At 56.0% G+C, this 9,993-nt stretch overlaps 2 protein-coding genes across 2 annotated transcripts in view; one reads left to right on the top strand and one right to left on the bottom strand.

Annotated features, from left to right (window-relative positions):
• The window catches only part of ZBTB48 (zinc finger and BTB domain containing 48), a gene marked incomplete at its 5' end in the record, with an annotated part of 8,499 nt that extends 4,795 nt beyond the window's left edge, over window positions 1-3,704 (top strand). Inside the window, 9 exons of the mRNA XM_029962363.1 lie at window positions 3-48; window positions 815-926; window positions 1,306-1,398; window positions 1,716-1,802; window positions 2,135-2,289; window positions 2,467-2,603; window positions 2,884-3,048; window positions 3,176-3,264; window positions 3,352-3,704. Coding sequence (XP_029818223.1) covers window positions 3-48; window positions 815-926; window positions 1,306-1,398; window positions 1,716-1,802; window positions 2,135-2,289; window positions 2,467-2,603; window positions 2,884-3,048; window positions 3,176-3,264; window positions 3,352-3,648 — 1,181 coding nt within the window. The remainder of the gene's footprint in view (window positions 1-2; window positions 49-814; window positions 927-1,305; window positions 1,399-1,715; window positions 1,803-2,134; window positions 2,290-2,466; window positions 2,604-2,883; window positions 3,049-3,175; window positions 3,265-3,351) is intronic.
• A 748-nt stretch (window positions 3,705-4,452) lies between these two features.
• KLHL21 (kelch like family member 21) lies at window positions 4,453-9,992 on the bottom strand (the record flags this gene model as incomplete). The annotated part of the gene is made up of 4 exons (XM_008928740.3): window positions 4,453-6,018; window positions 6,361-6,433; window positions 7,871-8,276; window positions 9,602-9,992. Coding segments are annotated over 4 exons (1,164 nt in total), but the record flags the coding sequence as incomplete, so codon positions are not given.
• Window position 9,993: the final 1 nt, after the last annotated feature.

Raw genomic sequence — 9,993 nt, 5'->3', positions numbered from 1 at the left:
AGGCGCTGCGGAGCAAAAAGAGCCCCCCCGCCCCGGGAAGCAGAAAAGGTACAGCGGTGCCGGTAGAGTGCCCCACATGTCATAAAACCTTCCTCAGCAAATATTACCTTAAAGTGCACAACAGGTAAACGCTCCGACTTCTCCTTCCTCTTGCGCGCGCGGAGGATGCGCCGCCCCCGCGGCTCAGTCCCTTCCCGGGGGGGAAAGGGCGACCACAGTTTTGCCAGCTGGTCCCAACGCCATTCCCCGGGATGGAAAGGAGGGTCCCCTCTGCCCCTGGGGGTGCTCTGACCTGTGGGGGGGATTATATGTCTCTGAAACATATCAGAGCTGCAGTGACTGTCCTGGGCGGTGGCTCAGGAAGGCGGCAGTGGGGGCTCCTCAGGGGCTGTGCTGGCTGCAGGTGGGCAATGGCAAATCATCCTTGTGGGCTGTCAGATCAGCCCGGGCTGGGCTGGATTTCAAGGGCTGTGGGGAACATGTAGCCGAGCTCTGTGAGGATCTCTGGGCTGGATCTCTGAAAGCAGGGCAGGGCCCTGCCCTGAGGTCTCGAATTTCACCTCAGTCCTGTGTGGGGGCAAACCTTGGCCCTGCAGAATCAAGATTCTGTGGAGCACAGTGGGCACTGACAGCCTGACCACGCTCTGAGGGGCCCCGAAAGTGACATAAAAGCAGCTTTAGGGTGACTGTGAATAGTGGCACTGGGGGAACATGGGCAAGAACCTGCCTCACCTTTCCCTGTGTCCTCCCACACCTGTCTGTGCATCTGCTGTTGGACAGGCAGTGATGGGGTTCTCCATTTGTATCCCCCCAGGAAACATACTGGAGAGAAGCCATTTGAGTGTTCCAAGTGTGGCAAATGTTACTTTAGAAAAGAGAATCTCATGGAACATGAAGCCAGGAACTGCATGAACCGATCAGAACAGGTACTCCCAGGAGCTGCCCCACTGGGCTGGAGTGCAGCTGCCATCCATCAGGAAGGGAACTGGAGCCTTTTCCGAGCCCCAGGCCATGCTCAGCTCTGAACAGACACCTATCAGCACCGCATGGCACACATTCCATAGCCGGGGTCCCTGTGGCTGGGACCCCCACGGCCGGGACCAGGACGGTATCAGCTTGTGCCCGATGTGCCACACAACCTTCACTCTGTGTGTTCCAGCGTGCCAGGACACTCTGTGCTGCACAAGACACGGGTCCTGCGGGTGCAGGCTGAGCGCTGTGCCACGTGCCTGGCAGGGGCTGAGCTGCGGGCTCCGGGCTGGGCTCGGGCTCCTGCAGAAGCTGATGCCGCCCTGTCTCTCGTAGGTGTTCACGTGCTCAGCGTGCCCGGAGGTGTTCAAGCGGCGGATGGAGCTGCGGCTGCACATGGTGTCGCACACCGGGGAAATGCCATACAAGGTGAGCAGTGCCGGCATCCGGCATCCCCGTGGATGCTGCTGGACACTGGCACAGAGTGGGGGTGAGTGTTTGCCTTCTGGGGCAGCCTGGCCAAGCCCATCGGGGAGCTGAGCCCCCCAGCTTCCTTCCCCCGTCTGTGACAGCCCACTAAGGGTCATTCTCTGTCTCTGAGCTGGAACGTGCTCCAGGGAGACACCACAACCACGTGCTTCTTGCAGCCGTACGAGGAATCTGTTCTGCTCCCCCACTGGTCCTCCTTGCTCTGAAACCACTCTTTGGGGGCAACTGGAAGCTGACCTCCCTCTCTTTTCTCGCAGTGCTCCTCATGCTCGCAGCAGTTCATGCAGAAGAAGGATCTTCAGAGCCACATGATAAAGCTGCATGGTGCACCCAAGCCCCACGCGGTAGGGACCAGGGTATCGGGAAGGGGATGATCCTGCACACACACCTGACCTAGGGAATAGTGCCCATGGCCCGTCTGCTCTGTTAGTGAGGCAGGGGGACACAGAGCTGCTGGAAACAGGCTTTTTTGTGTACAGGGGCAGCTGATAGACCTGAGCACTGACCAGCATTTTGCCTCTTGGGCTGTCCCATCTCACTGGGTGTCTCTGAGGCCAGGGGTGCTGCTGTGGCTGCCGTGGGAAGGGCTCTGGAGCAGCCAGGGGAGTGCCAGGTGTTGGGCACAAGTGGGTCTGGTGTGGGTGTACCCTAACCCCCCTCTCCTGTGGCCTTGCAGTGCTCAACCTGCTCCAAGTGCTTTCTGTCCCGGACAGAGCTGCGCCTGCATGAGGCCTTCAAGCACCGCGGAGAGAAGCTGTTTGTGTGTGAGGAGTGCGGGCACAGGGCCTCGAGCCGCAATGGCCTGCAGATGCACATCAAGGCCAAGCACAGGTACGATGTGACCCGCATCCTCCCTTGTGTCACCCTGGCTCTTCCGGCTGTGCTCCCTCCCCTATAGGACTGGGGGTTGGCTGAAGGGAGTGCTCCCTTCCCGGAGGTGCTGGGCTGAGACCCAAGGGGCTGAAACCAGTGGAGGGAGAAGTCATGGTGAGTTTTCCCTGCCCACAGAAACGAGCGGCCCTATGTGTGTGAGTTCTGCCACCACGCCTTCACGCAGAAAGCCAACCTCAACATGCACCTGCGCACACACACTGGCGAGAAGCCCTTCCAGTGCCACCTTTGCGGCAAGACCTTCCGGACACAAGGTACCCCTGGGTGCTGCTGGTACCAAGCGCCATGCTCTGGCATCCAGGACCTCCAGAAAGCAGCTTCCCCAGGAGCAAAGCCATGCTCTTGTGAGTGCAGGCTGACACCAAGTCACCTCCACTGCCCTTGTGGCACAGAAGGGGAACAAGCTGGTGTTTCCCATGACCTTTACCTGGAGCTTATGCTGCACTTGCCTTTCTGGCCCGGTCGCTGGGATGGGGGGCACGTGCCATGCCACTGACTGGCTGCTCTCCCCCTCTCTGCCCCTGATAATGGCAGCGAGCCTGGACAAGCACAACCGGACGCACACCGGCGAGCGGCCATTCAGCTGTGAGTTTTGTGAGCAGCGTTTCACGGAGAAGGGGCCGCTGCTGAGACACATCGCCAGCCGGCACCAGGAGGGGCGGCCCCACTTCTGCCACATCTGCGGGAAGACGTTCAAAGGTAACGCTGGGGCTCCGGCTTTCACAGGGCTCCACAGGAGCCGCCTCCTTCCCGCGGGCAGCTTGCCATCACTGTGAGCAGGTACAGTGTGGAGCTGCTGCCCACGGGCTCTCACTTCCCTTCCCAGCAGTGGAACAGCTGCGCGTCCATATCCGCCGGCACAAGGGCGTGAGGAAGTTTGAGTGCACTGAGTGTGGCTACAAGTTCACGCGGCAGGTGAGGCCTTCCCCAGCTCTGGGGCCTCTGGGCTGTGCCAGGGAGCCGGCCCTCACCAGGCCCCTCTGCACGTCCCTTCCTTCACAGGCTCACTTGAGGCGCCACATGGAGATCCACGACCGCGTGGAGAACTACAACCCACGGCAGCGGAAGCTGAGGAACTTGATCATCGAGGACGAGAAGGATGTGATGGTGGTGCTGCAGCCGCCACCAGAGCTGGAGGTGGGCTCGGCCGAGGTGATTGTGGAGTCACTGGCCCACAGGCCGCTGCCCGAGGAGGTTCCTGCGCAGAGACTGTGCTCAGACGAGAACTTCTCCACGGCGGATGTGATTGAGCAATCTCTGATTATAACGACAACGATTCCTGAAGACTGTGAAACGTAGTGCAGCCACCCTTCCACTGAAACACAGTAAAGTCTGGGCTGAGCCAATCTCTGCCACACTTGTTCTTTCGAGTTGTGCATCCGTCCCCTCCCCTTCTTCCCTGCCAGTCTCTCATCCCAGACTACAGGGAAGTCACCATGATGATGTGATTGAGTGTCAAATGAAGAAATGGTGCAAAAGGGCCACTCCAGTCAGTGTCTGTGCACCGTGCAGGGGGATTGGACTGACCTGCTTGTGTCATACTGTGAATCACTTTCTGACACCGGAGGAGCTGGTGCCGGAGGAGCCCCTTTCCTCCAGCCCTCTTACCCTGCTCCTGATTAAAGATTAAAGCTCAACTTCCCCCAGAGAGAGCAGCTCTGCCCTTTCCTTTAACGCATGTGAAAGGATTGTTTCCTCCGTTAAACTTGTGCCTTATTTCTCCTTTATTTTGTCAAGCTTCTGTCAGTTGCTGTTTCTTTCCCCCATTACAGGAGGGGCAGGACCTGTGTCTGCTCAGCATTAAGATAATGGAGCTGCAAGTTCACTTGAAACACACTTCAGCAGCCACACAGTGCCTGAACTCCTGTGGTCAGGGGTAGGGACTTATCTCTGTCCCAAATAACACGATCCAGGGTTGCTGGGGGAGTTATAACCATTTCCTGAGTGGTGCCAGGGTGGGGGAGATCCCTGTGTGTACCCTCACCCCCAGAGTCTCAGCCATGCTCTCTCTGCCTTCCCCCTCTACTCACCAAGGAGGCAGAGAGGCTCTGTTTTAAGCGTTCCCAGAATGAGACAGTCCCACTAAAATTTCACTCCAGGCCCTTTCCCTTCTCAGACGACAGAATTGTGTAACAGGTTTTATTTAACTTGACAGCTGCAAGTAAATTTAAAAACAAACTATGAGAATAAAAATACATTATCTGCAAATGTAAAATGCCTTTGTTTCAAAGGATGGAGTTCAACTGTACTGGAGGATTCAACACAATGAATTCTACAAAAAATAAATAGTTATCTGTAGCTGCTCAGCGGGTGGGGCTGGGGGTCCAGCAGCGAGCACTATTTATAGCTCAGCAGAAATATCTCGGGCTGCAGCGCCGTCCGGCTCTCCGCAGGCACGGCACAGCACGGACAGGCTGCTCCCAGAAAAGCAGCAGATGCTCCGAATTGCAGGCCCCAGTGTCCCCCCTGCCAGGCTCTGCCCACAGGGGCCCACGGGCTGCACCCCAGCGCGTGGTCTCAAGGCACTGTCAGTGTTCCAGACTGAGGAACAGCGCGGGTTCCCCCTGGCTGAGGAGTGCAGTGATTGGGTATGCGGGCTTTCCATCTCTGAATTCAGTTTAAAATACAGACTTCTCTTCTATTGGTTAAAAATAAAAGACCAAAAAAGCAAATGCATCCAGCCACACCTGAGCTGCTGTCACACTTCAAGGTTCTCCTGAAGATGTAACACTCACTCCTGGGGAGCCGTGCCACAGGTTCGGCCTCTGCTTGTTCCAGAAACATTCCACAAATAAACCACGCAGCTGCTCTTCAGCAAAGGTAGATAAACAGCCCACCTGGCCAGGGCACTTGGGCAAGTATAAAGGCAAATCTTACATAGGCCAAAAAATATGCAAACCCCAAACAAAAAGAAAAAAACCCCCTAAAATAACTACCTTTCAATCCCAACACGTGCACAGAAAGCCTGTCTCCCTCCGAGGCACAGAATAGAGGGGGGGTCCAGACCACTGTCTTACCAGACAGACCCCTCCCGAAAAAGAAACTGAAGGAAGCAGTTTGGTGGCAAACAAAGTATTGTGGGGTGAAGGAGCTCCCAGTGAAAGGTGTCTGGTCACAAGCTGTCAGTGGTGGTGCTGTGGCGCGGGTCAGTGCGATCATTTTCCCTGGGGGTCTCGGGTCCCTGCGGGCAGCGAAGGGCTGAGGGAGCAGCAGAGGCCTCACTGCCTGCGGTCACACAGCAGCACATCCAACAGCCAGAGTTCCCATTCCCTCTGTGATCACTACGGTTTTGTTTCCAAGCACTGGTTTGCCTCAGCCTTTTCCTGAAGCAGCCCAGGTTCTGGATGAGGGACTTATGTCAGGCTGCTTCCTGTGCTAAGGCAGTTCATTGAGGTTCTGGTTGTGAAGGTTTTGGGTCTGCCTGCTCAAGCTGATGGTGTTGTCCAGCGTGATGCTGTCGTCCTCCTGTGGGGTTTCTGGCATGAACTGCCGGAATATGCTGACGCTGCCGTGCCAGAAGATGGGCTCGGGGAGCCGGCCCACCACGCTCCACGTTCGTGTCTCGGGGTCATAGGCTTCCAGGACATCTGAGAGTTCAAACGTGTTATCATAGCCCCCGGAGACGTAGAGCTTCCCGCCAAGCACGGCCACACTTCCCCCAACGTGAACCTGCAAAGTAACAATAAATACACACCACAATCAGGGGTGTTTGCCCAATCTGGCAGCTGATTGAGGGGGTGGGTGCAGTCTGGCAGCTGCTCCTTGGAGGAGGCTCCATGCCCGTCAGTGGCAGCTCAGGCTCTGAAGCAGCACTGCCCACAGCTCTCACATGCTGGGCTGAACACCCGGACATGCTGCCACATTCAGGACTTTGTTTTCCCCATGACTCCGGTACATTTAAACCTGCTCCACGTGCAAGGGGTTCTGATCAAAAGAGCTCTTCATTTTCCAAAGGTAAATGAAACCCATTTGTAATACTTAAGGCACCCTGGAGGATGGCAAACGTCCTACCTGAAGCATGGCAGGGATTTTATCCCATTCATTCTTTGCTGGATTGTAAACATCCACTTCAGCCGAGTCGTCTCTGGGGAAGAGAACACAAAATTACTCTTCTGCATTCTAGAAACTCTGCTTGAGTTCTTCGCCAATGCCAAATTTAGGTGGGTGGGATGAGAGAAGAGCTAGAGGGACATCATAATCCCCCAAGGCTTCTCTCACCCGCCCCACTTGCCAGACAGGAGGGCGACAGTGACAGGTGAGGGGCGTTTGCGACACAGAGACACCGACACAAGAATGTGAGGAGGACAAGGTCAGGGCAGCTGAAGAGGAGCTGTCAGTCCTTCCAAGACAGTTCTGGTACAGACGGAATCAAGAGGCTGTGAGGCAGCTCCAGGCAGGGTCGGCTCCAGATCGGCTCTAGGGTGGCTGCAGAGAATGCCTGAGCCTCACTGCTGTGCTACATTTACTGGTATGAAACCAGTCCCAGCACAAGGGATCATCACTCAGAGGCTTTAGTCTAAGCTCTTAAAACAAACCAAAAACTGAATTTGCCATTTCTACTTGTTACCTACTCCTCTGCCCTCCAAAGATTATCCCATAGCTCTACACGGAGCAGCAGCCCATGCACAGCACATGAAATGAGGGGAGAACACCTGACCCTGATCATCTCCTCACTGACTCCTGTAGATGTACAAGCAATCCAAAATCCTGAACTGTCAACCATCAGTATTTTAAAGGGGTAAGAAAAAGGAAATTCTATGGAATCAGCTTGTGACAAGGAGCTGAACAGCTGCAACACCCCGGCAGGACAGACTGAAACCAGGTGACTCAAAGAGATGCCAGCAAGACACTCAGCTGGACCCAAAGGGATCAAATAAAAGGTCTTGGGCCAAAGCTGCTGCTTTATGCAAAGCCAAGAGGAGATTAAAAAAAGAGAAGTGGCTGGAGGCCCTCACAGAAGTCTCTGTTTGCTCAGAGTCAACACAGGGAGGGAGATGAAATGCTCCAGCCCCAGCATGCCTTCCCGTTTATTTTTAATTAAGCGGATAACTGAAGTATCTGCGCCATCAGGACAGCTTCAGATGGGTAATTAAGTCCCAGTTTGGAAAGGCACTTAAAAATAGTGACCAATCACTTCATCTTCAGCCTTCTTATCGCTGCTGAGACGGAAGATGTCCTCTCCTGCGCTACAGTTTAATGTTTTCTTGGAGCTTATGTGCTTATTTATAGCAGCGAGGGGGGCTGAACCAGGAGCCAAGGAATCCGAGAAGCCAATTTCCAAGCAGCGCTGCTGACTTCAGCCAGATTTACACCTGGCTGTTCCCCAGCCCGAGGTTACACTCAGACATTTTTACACAATTTTAAGGGTAGCCCCACCAGTACCATCAGGGGAAGCACTGCAGTGCTGTCCCAGCACAGTGCCCTCCCTCCAATACCTCCAAAATCCCACACACCTTCCCAGGGAAGCTCCAGGCCCTCCCCACGGGGACACGGGAGGGAGGTGATGGCTCCCACTACTCACCTTATGAAGTACATGAGGCCATTGAGCGTGACAGTTTTTGGGGCAAAGGACCAGGGGGGCAGGTGGCCGCAGTTGACAAGGGACCAGAGGTCACTGTCGGGATCGTAGCACTGCATGACCATGGACTCTTTTCCAGCCAGGGAGCCGATGGCGAACAGCTTCCCGCGGCACGAGGTGGTGGAGCAGTTGTCCATGGGGTACAGCATGGGCTGCAGGGCTTCCCAGCTGTCCAGCGTGTGGTCGTAGCGCTCTGTGCTGTCGGAGGCAACTACGTAGAGCAGTCCATCCAGGACTGTGGAGCTGTGGTATTCCCTGGCTTTCAGCATGGGCGACACCTCCGTCCACTCGTTCACGCTGGAATTGTACCTCCAGACGCAGTCGTACAGCCTGGACCCGTCTGAGCCCCCTGTGGCACAGCACGACACGTGTCAGAGTCGGGCTCTGCACAGCCAAGGGCGACGGTGCAGAGCACTTGGCTCAACACCAGCACCTTTGCTACAGCTGCAGCTACACCTTCCGCATACAGCCCCTCCTGCTGCCCTGGGCTGTACGATGGGGCAGCATTTTGGTTCTGGGGGGTGGCACTAGTGCGTGCCATGAGAATTTTCATGCAAGTTTTGCACTGTTTCCAGCGAGCCAGGAAGGATTTCTCCCACGTCCTCCCTAGTCCATACTCAGCCATGAATCAAAACGAGTCTCCCAAGTTTCACCACCTCCATCCTCTAAACTCCCACTTCTGTCCCATTTTGTGGCCCCTGCTCCGTGGCTGCCCAGAAGCTGCTGAGGCAGCAGCACCAACGGCAGCTTGGGAACCTCCTGGCCCTGCCTGCAACACACTGACACTAAGTAGAACGACCCAAAATCCCCAGCAGCAGCCTCGCAAATGGCTCTTGGCAGGACTGGTCTCCACAGACCCACCAGGGATCACTCCAGGAAGCTCCCAAGGGATGTAAGGGCATCTGTACCAAAGGAGCCATTTTTACGACCCTGCCCTTAAAGCAGAGCCTTGTTTTCTGCTTGTGACTAAAGAACACAGAGTTTTCTGATCAACTGCGTAAGACCTGCCCTTCAAAACTCTGCCAGCGTGTCCTGCACACCCAGGGCATGCTGTTCCGCAGAGCCTGGTTTCCTGGGTTTGTTACAGCCGGTGCAGGGCTGCCGCTCCAGCTATGGGGATGTAGTTCAAAGGAGGCATCTGCATACAGATTAACAGCTGAATTTATACATCGGTGTCACCTTGACAGAAGTAATTGTAGCCCCAGCGGACTGCAAGGAGGCAGGATTTGTGCTGAGGAAGGTACTGTGACTCACGGGGGCTGGCTAAGGAACCCGGGGCTTTCTGACACACCTATGCCTCAAGCAAGTGGCCTGGCTTGTGATTCACAGGGCTCTGAAACCAAACACCTTCTTCACAGAGAGAAACTCAAAACCCTCTTAAAGTAACCCATATCCCCCAGAGTGACAGTTAGAAAATTCTAACTACAAGATCTGTGACTTCTGCCCACGTGCTCAGCAGCATTAGTCATGACAAAATAGCTCCTGGACTGAGACCAGCTGCTAAATCCAGCACCAACTCCAGAAGTCTCCATGCCTGCCAGCAGGCTGCAGGCACCCAAGCTTAGTCCCAAACTCTCTGCTTCCCAGGAAAGGCCAAGTCTCACTGCTAGAACCCACATATTTTCAAGAGAAATCTGCACCCTAGCGGGTACCCTCACACCCCGTGTGCCTTACCAGTGACATAGATGTCGTTGCCCAGCGCAGCAACGCTGTAGCCCCCGCCCAGGTGCTCAGGGAACTCGGCCAAGTAGCGCCAGTGGCCGGTGCGCGGGTTGTAGCAGTCGACGGTGACGAGCTCGTCACAGTCGCGGTCGCAGCCGCCAACAAGGACGAGGATCTCAGCGAGGCCGGTGGAGGGCCGGGGGCGCATGCGGGCGCAGGGCCCCCGGTCGTGGCGGTCGAGACGGGCAGCCTGAAAGTCGCGGGCCTCGCGCAGGAGGCGCAGGCAGGGCGGGCAGCGGGCCACCAGCGGCTCGCTCTCCACGTGGGCCAGCAGGTAGAAGCGGCGCACAAAGGGCAGGCGGACGTGGGCCAGGAGCTGGGGTAGCAGCGGGGCACGGGTGGCG

The sequence above is a fragment of the Manacus vitellinus genome, unplaced genomic scaffold, assembly GCF_001715985.3.
Source record: "Manacus vitellinus isolate BGI_N305 unplaced genomic scaffold, ASM171598v3 scaffold_46_pilon, whole genome shotgun sequence".
NCBI lineage: Eukaryota > Metazoa > Chordata > Aves > Passeriformes > Pipridae > Manacus > Manacus vitellinus.
Note: the sequence above shows the minus strand (reverse complement) of the source record. Positions and strands in the feature narration are given on the sequence as shown.